Raw genomic sequence first — 19,869 nt, forward strand, 5'->3', positions numbered from 1 at the left:
AAAATTCTATGTCGGAAAATTATCGTATTTTTCAAAAACCCCAGGACGCATTTTGAGACAAAATTCTCAGATCGTTCCAGGCCACTGTTTCTGTTTTTGCTACAAAACCACTACTACGGGATAAAGGATCTCAAAGCCTTTGTGGGTGTGAAATTCATTTGTGATTTTTGCTACGAACCGCGTGATGATAGCCATAACCATCGCTGCATCGGTTACTGCGGCGTGTGTGAAGAACGAGTGTGTCCGACCGAAGAAGTGAGGTCCTTAATTTGTCCCGATTGTAACAGGACGTGTCGTTCGGTGTCATGTTACAACAGACACAAAACGGTCTATCCACCGAGGGTGAAAAGCAAATGCAGTGAGGTAAAAAAATGCGGACAATGTCATCTAATTTACAAAATAGGTACAAAGGGGGATGTGCATAAGTGTCCGATCTCAAAATGCGTCATTTGCGACGAGAAAAAACCTGGCGACGATCACCTGTGCTACATCGAACCTTTAGCTCCGCGCATTGATAAATCATATTTGATTTTTTATGATTTTGAAACTTTTGCGGATGAAAACAACGAACACAAACCATTTCTAGTTTTTGCAAAAACACAGAAAGGTGAAGAGAAAGAATTTTACGGTCCTGATTGTGTAAAAAACTTCATCACACACTTTAGGAGCAATAGATACAAGGGTTGCGTCTTCATAGCACACAATGCTAGAGGCTTTGACAGTTACCTGGTTTTCAATGGTATACTGAAAGCGGGTGTATCACCTCAACAGATTCTTATGACAGGTTGCAAACTGTTATGCTTCGAAGAACCCGAGTATCGTCTCAAATTCATAGATTCACTCTCCTTTCTACCGATGCGTCTTTGTGATATGCCCTCTGCATTGGGTTTTAACGACCGGAGCAAGGGCTATTTTCCTCACAAATTCAGCTCGGAAAACCATCTCGACTACGTCGGACCCTACCCCCCTCCCTCAGACTACGGTGTAGAGCGCATGTCCGTTCAGGAGAGGGAAGAATTTGACGCTTGGTATAACGAGGTACGTCACAGGGTCTTTAACTTTAGAGAAGAAGCCGTGCACTACTGTAAAAATGACGTTGACATTCTCGCTAGGGGTTGTCTTAAATTTAGAGACCAGTTTTTAGACGACACAAACGTAGACCCTTTCGGATCCGTCACTATCGCAGGTGCTTGCATGAAGGTGTTTCGCACTAATTATCTGCAACCTAAAACCCTCGCGATACCCCACCCAACCAACTACAAACAAAATCACAAAAGCTACTCAAACGCCTCAATTCAATGGTTAGAGTGGATGCGCTACGATCAAAAGGTCTACATTCAGCACGCGCTAAACATTGGTGAGAAACAGATTGGAAGTTTTTTTGTTGATGGGTACGCAGAGTGTAACGGTGTGAAAATGGTATGGGAATTTCACGGTTGTTTCTACCACGGATGTTTGCAATGTTTTAACCCTGCAGAGACATGTCCTATGAGGAGGGTTAGATTCGGTGAATTACACGCGCGCAGCGAGGAACGACTGGAAGAGTTAAAGACAAAACACGGCGTCGTCGTAGTAGTAATGAGAGAGCACGAATGGGATGAAATTAAAAAATCACACACCAAAGTTAAAGAGTTTATCCAAAGGTATAATGCTCCCGAGCCTCTTTACCCTCGCGATGCGCTTTATGGTGGAAGAACGAGCGCTTTAAAGCTGAGACACACAGCTGGTTCTGATGAAACTGTCCACTACGTAGACGTGACATCCCTCTATCCTTATGTAAACAGTACATGCTCTTACCCAGTTGGCCATCCTACAGTCATATACAAAGATTTTGACGACCCTTCGACATACTACGGTCTGATCAAGGCTACAGTGTACCCACCCCGCCGTCTTTTCTTCCCTGTGTTGCCTTACAAAAGTTTATGTGGTAAACTACTTTTCACACTTTGTCGCACATGTGCGGAAACCAATAATCAACAGGGTTCCTGTGAACACGACGATGACGCAAGAGCTCTAACGGGTGTCTGGGTCACGCTCGAATTTAACAAAGCCCTGGCATTGGGCTACAGAGTGAGTAAGATTACAGAAGTGTGGCATTTTGACAAGAGCAGCGATACCGTCTTTACAGGTTACATGCACACATTTTTGAAAGGCAAACAGGAAGCGTCCGGTTACCCTCCAGAGGCTACAGATAATGACACTAGGGAACGTTACATCAGGGACTATAACGAACAGCAGAATATTCTTTTAGATGCAAACAAAATTGAAGTCAACCCTGCAAAGAGACAAGTTGCTAAACTGTGTCTTAACAGTTTGTGGGGTAAATTTGCACAAAGGGATAATTTACTTAAAACCAACATCGTCACAACACCTGATGAATTTTTTAAGTACTTGTTTTCAGGTCAATACAAAATAGAGTACTACGACGTTCTTGACAACGACAGAGCTCTAATCAGATGGAAATACACCGACAAGTGCATCCATCCCCCAGGTAAACAGAGTAATGTTTTTATCGCAGCATTCACCACAACGCACGCACGTCTGAAGATGTACGACTATCTGGAAAAATTGCAAGAGAGAGTCTTTTACATTGACACAGATAGTTTGATCTATGTAGTAAAAGAGGGCGACTCACCCCTGGCTTTGGGTAACTATCTAGGCGATCTGACCGATGAATTGGCAGGAGACAGCATTCAGGAATTTGTATCAGCAGGTCCAAAAAGTTACGCGTACCAAACGAGAAACAAAAAAAAAGTGGTCATGAAAGTAAAAGGTATCACACAGACCAAAGAGTCTGCTGAAAAGGTGAACTTTGACTGCATCAGAGATCTGGTGGAGGGGTACATGCGCAACTCTCGCGATGAGATCGAAATCCCGCAGCACACCATCAGACGGTATAAAAAGGGGTTTGTGTTGAAAAATCTATCATTCAACAAAAAATTCAGGGTAGTTTATGATAAAAGGCGTCTTTTTGAAGACGGAACAACTCTACCATTTGGTTATTAAACTCGTCACTCACACACTATGGAAGAAATAGAATTTGAACCTAGATTTATTTTTCCTTTTTCATGTTTAATCGTTGGTCCTAGCGGGTGTGGGAAGACCTATTTTGTAAAAAATGTATTAAACAACTGTAATCATGTTATGAATATTGTACCTGAAAATATTGTGTGGATTTATACATGTTTTCAACCCATCTACAATGATATGCAAAAGATGAATAAAAATATAAAATTTGTCAAAGGTCTACCTGATTCTTTTGAAGATGAAAACCTGTTTCCTCCGGATCAAAAACATTTGATTATTCTGGATGATGTTATTTTTCAGGCTTCAAACCACCCCGAAGTTGTAAAGATTTTTACTCAATTTCGACATCATAGAAATATGAGTGTCATGATGTTAACCCAAAATATGTTTCATCAAGGTAAACACAGTCGTACTATAAGTTTGAACAGTAATTATTTGGTATTGTTTAAAAACCCCAGGGATAAACTCCAAATTAAAATATTGGCTCATCAGATTTATCCTTCACAAAAGGCATTTTTTTTAGAGAGCTTTGATGACGCCACCAAAGATGTTCACGGATATTTAATAGTAGACCTCACACCCGTATGCCCAGAGCTATACAGACTAAGGACCGGCGTGCTGCCTCACGAACGTCTGGCCGTTTACACCCCCAAAACGTAAATCATCATCATGTCGGCACGTATAAAAAGAAACGCTCCCTTGTTGGCGGCTCTGTATCATGCCTCACCCAAGAAACGAAAGGACAATGCTTAAGAGAAACACCCCGGGAAGCGCCCGAAGGAAAAAGAAGAAAAAAGGCGTTACTATCCCCAAAATGGATTACTCCCGAGAGAGAATTAGCTGCCGAACGGACTGTGGGAAAAACAGATTACTTTATCATCGCCGTGGATTAACATTTCATCTTAAATAACTGTGATGCAGAACACATTTTATTGTCTTTCATCAATAAAAATGTTTATTGAGCATATTTTGAGTGTACATTTTTAAAGCAAAATACACGCGGGTAATGGCATAGTATAAGTATAAAAAAAGTAATTCATAGAACATCAACTTAAAGCGATCCTTGAGACCTTGAGTTTAACAGTAACATACCTTTATCATTTGTTCTAATTTTACTTTGTATTGGCTACATGTAACTTGTCTTTATTTGCATGTTTGAATTTCTTCAAATCAAACATGCAAATAAAGACAAGTTACATGTAGCCAATACATTTTCAGGTTAACAGTTACGCTACATTAAAGGAAATGTTTTTAGTTTATGACATAGACCACCAACCTTTCTAAAACAGGAGCTACTTCAAAGTGCTAATACACGCTGCTTCAATTTTCCAGTTTTACTTTAATTAGAGGGAAGACTTTGTTTTATTTTTGAAAATAAACAGGGAGTCATCGCGTTCCCACTATACCTGCCATCAACTGCTCTTTACCGTGTTTTTGGATTGTAACAATTATGTAAACTCCACCTTCTTATTTAATTTTATTGCCTTAAACACCAAACCTGCAACATCTTTAATGAAACACTGCTGGGACAGATGTCTCAGTGAAAATAAACCTGTATTGAATACACTTTAACTCTAACTTAAATGTAGATCAAATGCAATTATTGTGCATCATCTGGCTGAAATATTTATAATTTCACTAAACCATGATTTGTTTTTATCTAAGCGAGTTTTTACCAGAACAAGTGGATGTGTGCCGCTATTTCTGTTCAGGCAGTGTTGCGGGCGGCTAAAGGGTCTTGACGTTGGAGCAAAAGGGTAACGGAACATTTCGGTACACCCTGTAGTGTTTGGTGACTGATGTAAAGTTTAATAGGTAACGCGTTGATGAAGAAGAAGTGAGTTTGTCTCAATGTGAACGTGTTTAACTAATTGTTTGTCTGTAATAAACATCACGCTAGAGCATCATTCATCTGTTTAATAGATGTTGCGCGATTTGCCGGCTACGTCACACAGGTCCTGGTTTAGTAGCAGAATGATTTATTGAATAAATGGACGGAAATCTAAACACACGGACCTCTGCGCGGACACACGGCAATTATAAACAGAACAGACTTAACCGAAAGGCCATCATCAAACGGAGTAAATGTGTCCATACTGTTTGTGTAGAGTTTAATATCACCAAGTTTACCAAAGAGCAACTATTTATTCCTAGTTATTGTTTCTAGAGTTTTATTGCCTTTATTTGCCGGTTATTAGTTCCTATCTCCTCAACGCTCCGCTAATCAGACAGAAACAGAATAATTCAAACAACCCGTCGTTATAAAAATACAATCCAGTGCTCCATCATTTCAGAAACTATTTCTATTCAAACGGAGCAAAACTCTTGAACCAAAAAAAAAAAAAATCATGCAACCGCACACACACACACACACGCACTGCCCCCTCCCTTTGGAACCACGGCTGCTGCAGAGGATCCAAGGGGGAAAAAAAACAGCGGCTGCAGGCGGTAAAACTGTGGTCGGCGGTGCAAAACCGGGTCCGTCTTAAAAACATTGTTATTCGTGAATAAATCATGATATTATAATCAAAACATATTTATCATCATATTAGGTACGTATTCTGCGTAAAAGTATATTCTAAAAAGCTCACACAACCCTTGAATTTTGCTTTATTTGTATGAGGGTTTTGGAGATATCTTTATTTACTTTTTCAACTCCGTCAAAGTCCCATAGAGACTCATTTTCTTTATATCAGTAACCAGCAAATGCTCAGCGTCAATCACCCTTAAAGAGACAAACGTTGTCTCTCTCTCTCATTCAACTGTTTAAACAAATTAAAAACAAATTAAACAAAGTTACGTTGCCTTCAAGGCAATAAAAATGATGAATATAAGAAATAATATTATAGTAATTTTTTGTATTATGAATATATTAAAGAAAAATAATAAAGTTGAAATAAGAATAAATACAAATAACTAGTAATATAAGTACAAAACAAATAATTAACCCGCCGGTGTTATAAGTTTTATGACATTTACCTTCTTTGAATATGTCCCATTCAAAACAGATAATTAAACTTTAAAAACAAGTCATAGCTGGCGCACCAAGACTGCTTTTTTTTTTTTTTTTTTTGTTTTTTTTTTGTTGGTGGGATGGTTGAAATTGTGTGTGTGTGTGTGTGTGTGTGTGTGTGTGTGTGTGTGTGTGTGTGTGTGTGTGTGTGTGTGTGTGTGTGTGTGTGTGTGTGTGCGTGTGTGTGTGTGTGTGTGTGTGTGTGTGTGGGTGTGGGTGTGGGTGGGTGTGGGTGTGTGTTTAAAGTTCAGAGGTAAGTCTGATGTTCAAAGCATTCTTATGCATAGTGATGGTCAGACATGGTCATATTGCTGCTATGAATGGTAAGATTTGGAAAGCTTTTTGTAAGATATGCTTCAGCTTGTGCAGTCACTTGTTTTAACTAACTGTCACGTTATTATCTGATACACACTTGTTTTAACTAACTGTCACGTTATTATCTGTTAGATGCACACTAGAAGAATGTGTGTTTGCAAAACATGTCTGTTTCACCCCACCCAGGGTGCGGCTCAGTTTCTGCCCTTGACTCTTATCTCTTCAGAGCTTACAAACTTTCTTCGGTCATTGTGAACATCTAAGGTCATTCAAAAGATCACACACATTACACGACAGGAAAAAGAAAGAAAGAAAAAAAATATGTATACATTAAGAATGTCAACCTCTAAATGATGCCTGACCGAAAGGGGTTTAAGCTGAAGTCTAGACTTATTTTGCCTTTTACAACTGAAACACTACTGTCTGTCCAAAGATGACACAATTTCTCTCATACCAACGATGTAAGCACAAAACTTAAACAATCAAAATTATATTAAGCATCCTCGATCAACTTCTTTTCTAATGTTTCATTCAAGTGTTCTATAATATTTAACTTGTACATTTTCTTAAATGCATGAATAGTTTTGGAGCAGAAAGGTGATTGAAACCCTCTCTCTCTGTGTGCGTGTGTTTAAAGTTCAGAGGTAAGTCTGATGTGGAAAGCTTTTTTTTTTTTTTTGCATCTTCTTTTCAAAGCAAAACACTTTTATTTTATGCAGTCTGAACTCAGGGGTTGTGTTGGATTGTTAATTAGTTTTGTTTCTTCGGTCATTGTGAACATCTAAGGTCATTCAAAAGATCACACACATTACACGACAGGAAAAAGAAAGAAAGAAAAAAAAATATGTATACATTAAGAATGTCAACCTTTAAATGATGCCTGACCGAAAGGGGTTTAAGCTGAAGTCTAGACTTATTTTGCCTTTTACAACTGAAACACTACTGTCTGTCCAAAGATGACACAATTTCTCTCATACCAACGATGTAAGCACAAAACTTAAACAATCAAAATTATATTAAGCATCCTCGATCAACTTCTTTTCTAATGTTTCATTCAAGTGCTCTATAATATTTAACTTGTACATTTTCTTAAATGCATGAATAGTTTTGGAGCAGAAAGGTGATTGAAACCCTCTCTCTCTGTGTGCGTGTGTGTGTGTGTGTGTGTGTGCGTGTGGTTTTCTTTTATTTGGTGAGAAACATTGTGCATTTATACCTTTCTTTAAAACAGTTCAGTGAGGGGCTGGTGAATTATGTGTGCGTGTGTGTGTGTGTGTGTGTGTGCGTGTGGTTTTCTTTTATTTGGTGAGAAACATTGTGCATTTATACCTTTCTTTTTCTTTAAAACAGTTCAGTGAGGGGCTGGTGAATTATGTGTGTGTGTGTGTGTGCGTGCGTGTGCGTGCGTGTGTGTGTGTGTGTGCGTGTGTGTGCAAGATTTTTTTTTTTTTTTTGACTCTAAGGCGGGACTTCCGGTTTGGGAAGGCGGGACTTCCGGTTGGGGGCGGGACAAAGGTCGTGACGTCACACCTGTCAAAAGTTTGATTGAAAGTGGGTACTATCTCTCTCTCCCATCCACCCAGCCTTTGTAAACACACCCTCCTTTTCCTTTCTATTCACAAATAAAAATAAAATGCATCCACTGCTTGTATCCTGACCTTAACCACACAGAAGAGCTCAGGGATCAACATGTTTTTTAGCAGTAAATGCAAAAATTAACATCAAAAACGCACAAAATGGCAACAAAAATACATAAAATGTCAACATAAAACAAACTGATTGACTAAAAACACAAAATCACATGAAAAACACAAAATGCCTCCAAAAACCACAAAATGTCTCCAAACACTAACAAAATAACTCTAAAAAAACACAGGAAAATATAACAAAAACAGAACATTTCTCATTGTTTACCGTTTGAATAATATCACTTTATCAATACTTTTCTAATATTCCACACTAAGAAATATGTCATAAAAGTGGGTTTGATTAGCGCTCATATTAAATCGTATCGATATCGGTATCAGCCAATACTCATGGCTGCAATATCAGTATCGTATGGGAAGTAAAAAAGTTGTTGTAGTCGCGACTCCATGAACTTTTATATTTTATTTAACTTTTGATTGCACTGTTGCACTGGATTTTGTACCACCATTGTTGTTGTTGTTAGACAAATAACAAGTTCAGATGAACTGCAGCTGGGCCCGTGGAACATCTCCACACCGAATAGCACGTACCACGTTCCTGAGAATTCAGGAAAATGACTCGGTTCCATCGAGTAAAACAAATCAAATTGTGCGACGTAAAATCTTAATATATGTTGAATTGTCTTTGAAACGATACATCACACAACTATGTTCCGATAAATTTAGAAATTACCAGAAAAGGGGGTGGGCCCCTGGGCCCCTCATCAAATTATGCAAGGCATAATCATAATCTACGTTGAATTACCTTTGAAACGATATATCACAAGACTATGTTTCCATAAATTTGGAATAATTTAAAAAAAAGTGCTTAGAGCGTCTCATCATATTCATTCATACCATATTCATACTAAACTGCATTCTGATCTAACGAAAACTAACGGAGGAGTAGTCATTTGAAAAATGGGGCCCCCAGGGACCCCCTGGTTCCCCGTGACACGTACGGGGTAATGTGCCCCATTCAAATATTTGTATGTGCCAATGATTCGGTACCAACAACCATCACAATATTTGATTCGCAAAGAAATGAGAAATCAAGTTTCTTTTTTTTCTCCTTTTGGGGCCCCCTGGGAACCCCCTGGGCCCCAAATCAAAAATCGGGCTCCGAGCATCAATGCGCACAAATCCATAGATCATACCTACCAAATTTCATCCCAATCCGTTCACAAATAACAGAGGAGTGATTTTAACTAGTGAACACAACAACAAGTAGAACAAAATGAGTGGCGTTTTGATAATAATAATAATAATAATAATAATAATAATAATAATAATAATAATAATAATAATAATAATAATAATAATAATAATAATAATAATAATGGCTTGGATTCAAATAGCGCTTTTTTTTTTGAGGAAACTCAAAGCGCGTACAGAAACCGGTGGTGGTAAGCTACAATGGTAGCCACAGCTGCCCTGGGGCAGACTGACAGGAGCGTGGCAACGACAATGACTCGGATAGAGCGAGATTCGAACCCCCAACCCTTTGGTTGCTGGATGACCCACTCTAAACTCTGAGAATAAGTGATCAAAAAATAAATAAATAAAAAAATCTTTCAGTTTCTCTAAACATTTGGTTGAAGATAATGGTTTCCTGTGTTACACACTGAGAATGTATTCAAGAGTTGTCTTTTTAACGTCAGATAACGTCTCATTAAAAGCCCAGATGAACAGCTCAGACGTGCAGAAAGCAAGAGAATGTCTCCCTGTGTGTTTGTGTTCCTGTTCATTCAGCTCTAATAAAAACCCTCTGAGTGTTGAGAGGAATGAGGTTAGTGTGCTAATCACTGACAAAGTAGCAGCGTTTACATGAATAAATGATGGTTTGTGCGTTTGGTGAAAGTATAAACTGTGGTAATTCCTGCACATCAGACGTGTTTATGACAGAAAAAAAAGACAACTGGAATGTTCCCCACTGCGTCAGTTTTCTTACAACTCCAGTGAGTGATGTCACCAAATACAAATACACTGACCTAATATAACAGCTGACGAGTCGTTTCCGCCCCAAATTTAGTTTGAATCAACCAGAAATGATCCTCATTTTTAGAGCTTTGGAGTAAAAACATGAGCTGTAGACTGTGACAAACACACACGTTTGTTGAAAGGATTATAGAGCAACCAAAAGCAATAAACTTATGTAAATGTGTGATTTAAATAACAAACATCTAAAGATATTCAATAGGGATGCACCCAAATGAAAATTATTGGCCAAAAACTGAGACGGCGAAATAAATTATTATGCAAATTATTAGTCCAATTGCATTTATGGCTCTGAATGTGTACTAACGTCACTAAAGTTATTATGCAAATTGTTAATACTGTTGCATTTATGGGTATAAATGCGTACTAGCATCACTAAAATTAAAATATTGCAGTTGTAAAAATGTATATTAATGCTTCAAAAAAAAAAATCAATGAAAAATATTTGATGGCTGAAATTTTGGTGCATCACTATTTTAACAGTATGAATATATTATAACAGGATAATAATTACAATTATGGTATAATTATAATTGTAATTTTTTTAAAAAACTGTTGTAATTCAGATCAATTGACTTTGTAATTGTAATTGCCATGAAAATACACAAGAGGAAGGATAACTTATTAGGTTATTTATTTCAGGCACAGTAATTGTGAATAATTGTAATTGAACTTTAGTAATTGAGAACATAATTATAATTGACTTACTAAGGTTAAAAAAGTAATTCTATATGAATTGTAATTGGAAAGAATGCCGGTAATCATAATTGAATTGTAATTGAACATGGGTAATTGAAAACGTAATTGTAACTGTGTGTGTGAGACCTGTGTGTGACGTGTGTGAGACGTGTGTGAGAGACGTGTGTGTGTGACGTGTGTGAGAGACGTGTGTGTGAGACGTGTGTGTGAGACGTGTGTGTGTGACGTGTGTGTGTGTGAGACGTGTGTGTGAGACGTGTGTGTGTGAGACGTGTGTGAGAGACGTGTGTGTGAGACGTGTGTGTGTGACGTGTGTGTGTCACGTGTGTGTGTGACGTGCGTGTGTGACGTGCGTGTGTGACGTGCGTGTGTGAGTGACGTGCGTGTGTGACGTGCGTGTGTGTGAGACGTGTGTGTGAGACGTGTGTGTGAGACGTGTGTGAGACGTGTGTGTGAGACGTGTGTGTGACGTGTGTGTGTCGTGTGTGACGTGTGTGAGACGTGTGTGTGAGACGTGTGTGAGACGTGTGTGTGACGAGTGTGAGACGTGTGTGTGAGACGTGTGTGTGAGACGTGTGTGTGAGACGTGTGTGTGACGTGTGAGTGAGACGTGTGTGAGACGCGTGTGTGAAGCGTGTGTGTGACGTGTGAGTGAGACGTGTGAGACGTGTGTCTGTGTGACGTGTGTGTGTGACGTGTGTGTGACGTGTGTGTGAGACGTGTGTGTGTGACGTGTGTGTGTGACGTCTGTGAGATGTGTGTGAGACGTGTGTGTGTGACGTGCGTGAGACGTGTGTCTGTGTGACGTGTGTGTGTGACGTGTGTGAGACGTGTGTGTGAGATGTGTGTGTGAGACGTGTGTGAGAGACGTGTGTGTGTGACGTGTGTGTGTCACGTGTGTGTGAGACGTGTGTGTGAGACGTGTGTGTGTGACGTGCATGTGTGACGTGCGTGTGTGACGTGCGTGTGTGTGAGACGTGTGTGTGAGACGTGTGTGTGAGACGTGTGTGAGACGTGTGTGAGACGTGTGTGAGACGTGTGTGTGAGACGTGTGTGTGATGAGTGTGAGACGTGTGTGTGAGACGTGTGTGTGAGACGTGTGTGTGAGACGTGTGTCAAACGCGTGTGTGAAGCGTGTGTCGTGTGTGTGTGACGTGTGTGTGTGATGTGTGAGTGAGACGTGTGTGAGACGTGTGTCTGTGTGACGTGTGTGTGACGTGTATGTGACGAGTGTGTGATGTGTGTGTGACGTGTGTGTGACGTGTGTGTGACGTGTGTGTGAGACGTGTGTGTGTGACGTGTGTGTGACGTGTGAGTGAGACGTCTGTGAGATGTGTGTGAGACGTGTGTGTGTGAGACGTGCGTGAGACGTGTGTCTGTGTGACGTGTGTGTGTGACGTGTATGTGACGAGTGTGAGACGTGTGACGTGTGTGTGACGTGTGTGTGACGTGTTTAAAGATGAACTCACTGTTGCTGCTGGTTCTGTTCAGACGGAGCAAGGAGGCGTTTTCTGCTTCTCGGTACGGGAACTGTAGCGTGGTGTCCAGACTCCTGAAGCCCTCCCTCAGTGAGTGACGCTTATAGTATTCTATTAGCTCCTACACACACACGCACGCACACACACACGCACACACACACACAATAAATCACATACATAAATAAACAATGAGGAAAGAATTGAACAAGAATAAATATACAAAACATTTATGATCATTTAAAATGAAAATAAATTGGATTTATTTGATCATGTTAAACAATAATGTATCTAATATAGCAGCATTGGGCAACCTTTATCACAGTGGGGGTCACAAAAAATGTGACCGTCTAATCTGAAGGCCACATTATCAACATCATATCAGCATTTAGAATAATGTAATGTATATTTTTCTTGTCATTCAATGTTTTTTTTGTGTATTTTGAAATATTTTCTGTGTTTTTGTGATTATTTGTAGTATTTTTGTGTATTTTTCTGTGATTTTGTGTATTTTAGGAGTCATTTTAAAGTCATATTGTCATTTTTTTAAGTTTTTAGTTTTCCTGGTCATTGAAGTTCAATGATAAGAGAGGGAATTGATTTGGAGGCCACACAAACAAACCAAGGGCCGCATTTGGCCCCTGGGCCACCTGTTGCCCATGTCTGTAATATAGTGTATAATATAGTGTAGTATAAAAAGAAAAAAAAAAAACCTGCTCCAAACATAAATTAATAAATAAATAATGAGAAAAGAATTGAACAGGAATACATATATGAAACATTTATGATCATTTAAAATGGTAATGCATTGATTTATTTGATTTGTAGACAGTTTAATAAAGTCTAAAAAATGAGAATTTAATTTATTATTTGTAGCTTTCTACAACTGTACCAGAAATACAAATAAAATACAGAATATGAATAAATAAATAAAATAAACATAATACAGAATATGAATAAAATAAACACAATACAGAATATGAATAAATAAATTAAATAAACAAATAAAAGAATATGAATAAATAAATAAAATAAACAAATAAAAGAATATGAATAAAATAAACACAATACAGAATATGAATAAATAAATAAAATAAACAAATAAAAGAATATGAATAAAATAAACACAATACAGAATATGAATAAATAAATAAAATAAACAAAATACAGAATATAAATAAATAAAATAAACAAAATACAGAATATAAATAAATAAATAAAATAAACAAAATACAGAATATAAATAAATAAATAAAATAAACAAAATACAGAATATAAATAAATAAAATAAACAAAATACAGAATATAAATAAATAAATAAAATAAACAAAATACAGAATATAAATAAATACATAAAATAAACAAAATACAGAATATAAATAAATAAAATAAACAAAATACAGAATATAAATAAATAAATAAAATAAATAAACAAAATACAGAATATAAATAAATACATAAAATAAACAAAATACAGAATATAAATAAATAAAATAAACAAAATACAGAATATAAATAAATAAATAAAATAAACAAAATACAAAATATAAATAAATAAAATAAACAAAATACAGAATATAAATAAATAAATAAAATAAACAAAATACAGAATATAAATAAATAAAATAAACAAAATACAGAATATAAATAGGGCGACCGTGGCTCAGGTGGTAGTGGGTCGTCTTCTGATCGAGAGGTTGGGTGTTCGATCCCAGTACCTGACTATGTGTCGAAGTGTCCTTGGGCAAGACACTGAACCCTAAGTTGCTCCCAGTGGTCGACTAGCGCCTTGCATGGCAGTCCTGTCCCACTGGTGTGTGAATGTGAGAGTGATTGGGTGAATGAGCTGATATGTAAAGCGCTTTGAGACTGCTTCAGTGTGGTGATAAAGCGCTATATAAAATCAAGTCCATTTTTACCAAGTCCAAATAAATTAAATTAAATAATTAAAACAGAATATCAACCAATAAAACAATTACAATAACATGCTTTGACTTTAAAGGTAAAAAAGAACATCTGAGGCTATACTTGTGGTTGTTTTTGTGCACATTACTGTAATAAAAGTCCATGTGTGACACTTCACTAAAAAGCAAACTGATAAACGACTTATCTCATAAATTATGACACAAACACTCACAAAAATGCTGCCAAACTTCTTGTTCTCAGCGATGTGGAAGCATCCGTCCTTGGCCAGGATCTTTATGTGCTTCACATCGTTGTTGTACCTGTGGGACATTGAATAAGTTACGAGTGTAATTTCCATCTCTGATCACCTCCATCGATTTCGATTTCATCATCGGTAAATGAAAGGATTGCATCCATGTCTAAATATTCTCTCTCTCTCATGTCAGCTGTCAATCAGATCCACACAGTGACGTGTTCACACATCACCTTTAATTTAGATCTGATTGGTCAGATGGAGGCGGGACTTTAGTACTCGCTCAGATCTTATCCAGAACAAAACCTGGTCCAGACCAGGTTAGTCGTTCAGCCTAAGTTACCATTGTGATTTAGCTCCGTAAGACTTTAGCCAGGACAGCACACGCTGTAAATTCATAATTAAAAACCGGAAGTTAGCGAGATAAAAGGAAATCTAGCTTTGCAGCACACACACTAAAAAATGTGATGCTCATGGGTTCTACGTCTGTTATACAATCATAAACCAATGCAACTGCACAAAGCAACAAAATGAGAAAAATACACAAATAACTTCAAAGACACAAAAGACAACAGCAGAAAAAAACTCTAAAAAAAAAACAAAAAAACAAAACGAAAACACAAAAAACAGCAACAAAGACAAAATGACAACAAAAACTAAAAAAACAGTAACAGAAATACAGAAAACAGCAACATACACACACAAAATGAGTCAAAAAACAAACAAAACACCAACAGAAACACAAAAAACCGCAACAAAGACACAAAATGACTCCAAAAACAAACAAAACGGCAACGGAAACACAAAAAACAGCAACAATAACCTAAAATATCTAAGATCAAAGGAAAGACTGATTGCTAAATACGTTAAAATCCTTTTATCTGTGAGCTGAAGCTTATCTATAGACACACTCACACACACGTACTTCTCTCATCTTAACCCTCATTAACGTGTCAAATTAATAAAATGTACATCAAGCTGTTGTTTATCCTCAAATTGTTTTTTCTGTCCAAGGATTCATCATAAATATTGAAGTTCCAGCAAACGATTGCAAATAAAAACCCTGAAACTCTAAACATCGTTGAACTAAACACAGTTTTATTTCTCTGACGTCTCTCCATCATGAGGAGGTTTTAATAACCTTGAAACGTCTCGTCATTATTTCTTCTTAAAGTCGAGTAATTACGCTCTGAGTGGAAGAAGATGAAAGAAAAAGAAGCTAAATGAACTTTAAAGGAACATTCTCATGGTTACACAAAAACAGTTCCACTGCTCAGTAGTCCAGGATCACAAGTCTGCAATAAAATACAACGATAGCTTGGGTCACACACTGATTCCTGAGTTCCTCATTAGTGGGATTAAAAATAGAAATGAGTGTAATTACAAAGCACTGGGGCTGTTTTAGTGAAGTGATTAGCACTACATGTACTTTAGCTGAGGCTAGCACGGGTTAGCCTCAGCTATGAACAGCAACAGAAACAAACAAAACAGCAACAGAAACACAAAAAAACAGAAAAAACAAAAACAAAAAACAAGAATAAAAAAGCAAAAAAAACACACGAAATGACCCCGAAAAAACAACACAACTATAGAAACACAAATACACACAAAATGACCCCAAAAACAGCAAACAAACAACAAAACAGCAACAGAAACACAAAAACACACTAAATGACTCAAAAAACAAACAAAACCACGACAAAACAATAACAAAAACACAAAAAACAAAAAACAGCAACAAAAACAAACAAAAATAGTTAAAGAAACACACAATTACCCCGAAAACAAAAAACAGCTATAGAAAGACAAAAAACACTAAATGACTCCACGAAACTGCATCAGTAACAGAAAAACTCATAAAATAACTCTGAAAACAAACAAAACAGAAGCACAAAAAACAGCAACAAAAATAAAATAGCAAAAAAAAAAAAAACAACTATAGAAACACAAATACACACAAAATGACCCCAAAAACTAACTAAATAGCAACAGAAACATAAAAAAACAGCAACAAAAATACACAAAATGACCTCAAAAACCAACTAAACAGCTATAGAAACACAAAAACACACAAAATGACCTCAAAAACCAACTAAACAGCTATAGAAACACAAAAACACACAAAATGACCTCCAAAACCAACTAAACAGCAACAGAAACACAAAAAACAGCAACAAAAACAACCAAAATGACTCCAAAAACAAACAAAAAAAACTATGAAAACACAAAAACACACAACATAACTCCAAAAATCAGCAAAACAGCAAAATAAAGACAAAAAATAGCAACAAAAAGCAGGGTAAGCCAAAACAAGTCGACTCATGCAAACAGAAAGAGAATATCATGTGCTATAGTTTTCAGACTCACTTGATGCTAATGGCGTACTCTGTGATCTCTTTGCTGCGGTGGCGTACCAGGTACGTGCTGCTCACCCTGTTGATGAGTTCAGTCTCAGCCTGGAGCCGCTCCATGGGACCAGCAAACCTGCAACAATCACACATTCACAATCATACAAAATGTAGGAAAAAGACAAAAAGACAACAATATTACACAAAATGGGAGTAAAATACACAAAACTGACAATAAAAACACATGAAAATGACTCCAAAAAAGAACCAACAACAAAAACATTCAAAGAAATGAAAGAAAATACTGAAAATGACAAAGAAATAAACAAAAATGACAACAAATAAACATTTTAATGACTCCAAAAACCAGTGTTAATTTAGATTTAGTTTTAGTCATAGTCTTGTGGCTAAAATGCAACGTAGTTTTAGTCATGAGGACCATTTCAGTTTAGCTTCAATGAAAATATTACATTTTGCTTTTGTTCACATTTTTTATTTTTTACATTATTCACAATCTAGTTACTGTCAATTAAAAACATGTAGTCAATAAAAACTATGATGAAAACTTTTAGTCAGTAAAATGAACACTGCAGTAAAAGCAGAAACAGTGAATTACATGAATACCTACATTTGTTAATTAAGTGTTTAACGCACACAAGTTTTATCAGCTGACTAATGTAGATGACTTTGTCACATCTACTGTAAATCTATACAGAGATATAGAGAGCTATAGAGATAAGCATAATGCTTTTTTCCATCGCCCTTTCCGGCATGAAAAAGGACAAAAAAAAAAAAAAAAAAACAATGATGTGATTTTGCTCTGAATGTCAAATGAATTTCTGTGAATGCAACCATGTCGGAAATGAACTGAATAAAAATATGTTTCCTATAGGATGTCATGGTAAATAAAGGATCAGGTCATTTTCTAAGAGATCTGATTGGTCAGGAGGCGGGACTTTAGTACTCGCTCAGATCCTAGCCAGAACAAAACCTGGTCCTGACCAGGCTAGTCGTTCAGCCTAAGTTACCATGGTGATAAGACGTTAGCCAGCTTTGTAGTACAGGCCCCAAAATGTTAATGCTGTGATTGGTCGTTATTCTAATGCTGACATGAATGTTGATCATGTGACCCTCAGATCAGTGGCTCCACCCCCTGTTATTATTACCAGTGAACTTACCAGGGCTGAGAGGAATAATCCACAGGCTTTGGAACCTGCAGCAGAAACAGTGTTGTGTTATTGAGGAACACACACGCTTACACGCACACACACACGCACGCACACACACACACACGCACGCACGCACGCACACACACACACACGCACGCACGCACGCACGCACGCACGCACACAGACACAGACACTTGGCACCTGTTTTATGGCCTGTTTTTGCTTATCTTTACAGCAGTTTGTTATCGACTGATGACCTCACACAGTCGGACTTTGTTTTTATCAGATTGACGTGACGTCCAACATGTCGCTGACACACTTTGGATCCTTCAACTTATTATGGAGAACCAGACCTGACCAAATTCTAATTAAATAAATAAATGTGGGGGAAAAAAAGGAAAATTTTAAATTAACTACAAATAAATAAATATAAGTGGGAAAAATTACAATATAAATGCATAATTAAATAAATAAATAAATAAATACATGCAAAATTAAACATAGACTGATAAATAAAAGTGGAAATTAAAAAAAAAACAAACATTTATTTTAATTGTATTTTTTCACTTTCATTCATGTAATAATTTATTTTATACATATAACAAATATTTCTGTTTTAGTTTTGTCTTTATTTTGACTTTTATTCGTTTATTTTTATTTTCATTATTTTGGCAGGTTTGGGTCAAAATAAAATATTAATGTAAATGAGGGGGCAAGTGTGTCTTGGACAATATACTTTTTTCTTTTGCATTTTTGAAAAATATGTATTTTTTTCCAACTCATATTTATTTGTAATTAATTTTCAATTTTCCTAAACGCAGAAAAGTGGAAATTAAAAAAAAATACAAATATAATTTATTTATTTATTTATTTTTCATTTATTCATTTAATCATTTATTACATCCATATAAAAAAAATTCATATTTTTGTTTTGTTTCTGTTTGTGCTTTCATTCTTTTATTTAATTATTTTAAGCAGGTTTGGGTCACAACAAAATATAAAATAAATGTAAAATGAGGGGGCTGTTCTAAGTGTGTCTTGGACAATATTTTTAACTTTTGTATTTTTTCCACTAATATTTGTTCATTTGTATTTGATTTTCAATTGTCACGTTAATTTAGTATTTCTGTTATGAATTGTTTTACTTCTGATTGATATGTAAAGCTGCCTTTCTTTTACAAATCACGTGAAAATTCCTGTGCTTAGGACTCATAAAGCAGCTCACAGCACACTCTAAACCACGGCTAACACCGTTAGCATTAGATGCTAACACTGCTTGTTATGGATAGAAATGTCTACTTACACACGGACACGGTTTCACAGCGTCGCTCGGAAAGAATCCAACTTCCTTAGTCGACAGGATTCTGCCCTAAAACACACACAGGAATAATTGTGTTACACTGTGTTACACATTGTGTTACACATTGTGTAACACTGAATTACACTGTGTTACACACTGTGTTACACATTGTGTTACACATTGTGTTTCACATTGTGTTACACACTGTGGTACACATTGTGTTACACATTGTGTTTCACATTGTGTTACACATTGTGTTACACTGAATTACACTGTGTTACACACTGTGTTACACACTGTTACACATTGTGTTACACTGTGTTACACATTGTGTTTCACATTGTGTTACACTGTGTTACACATTGTGTTACACATTGTGTTACACTGTGTTACACATTGTGTTTCACATTGTGTTTCACATTGTGTTACACTGTATTACACACGGTTACACATTGTGTTACACTGTGTTACACATTGTGTTACACATTGTGTTACACTTTGTGTTTCACATTGTGATACACTGTGTTACACATTGTGCTACACTGTGTTACACTGTGTTACACATTGTGCTACACTGTATTACACATTCTAACACAATGTGTAATAAGAAACAACAAGAATACATACGACAGCACCAAAAATACACAACAAAAATACACAAAATCAGAACATATTCACACCA

At 36.6% G+C, this 19,869-nt stretch overlaps 1 protein-coding gene across 2 annotated transcripts in view; it reads right to left on the reverse strand.

Moving 5' to 3' along the window:
* The window catches only part of vav3 (vav guanine nucleotide exchange factor 3), a 159,000-nt gene that overhangs the window by 20,099 nt on the left and 119,032 nt on the right, over window positions 1-19,869 (reverse strand). For both annotated transcript variants that reach the window (XM_028434415.1, XM_028434414.1), the window contains exons 21-25: window positions 19,191-19,256; window positions 17,897-17,931; window positions 16,738-16,854; window positions 14,350-14,437; window positions 12,207-12,336 (exon numbers count right to left, since the gene is read on the reverse strand). In XM_028434415.1, coding sequence (XP_028290216.1) covers window positions 12,207-12,336; window positions 14,350-14,437; window positions 16,738-16,854; window positions 17,897-17,931; window positions 19,191-19,256 — 436 coding nt within the window. The remainder of the gene's footprint in view (window positions 1-12,206; window positions 12,337-14,349; window positions 14,438-16,737; window positions 16,855-17,896; window positions 17,932-19,190; window positions 19,257-19,869) is intronic.

Source organism: Gouania willdenowi, chromosome 20 (genome assembly GCF_900634775.1).
Source record: "Gouania willdenowi chromosome 20, fGouWil2.1, whole genome shotgun sequence".
NCBI classification, from domain to species: domain Eukaryota; kingdom Metazoa; phylum Chordata; class Actinopteri; order Blenniiformes; family Gobiesocidae; genus Gouania; species Gouania willdenowi.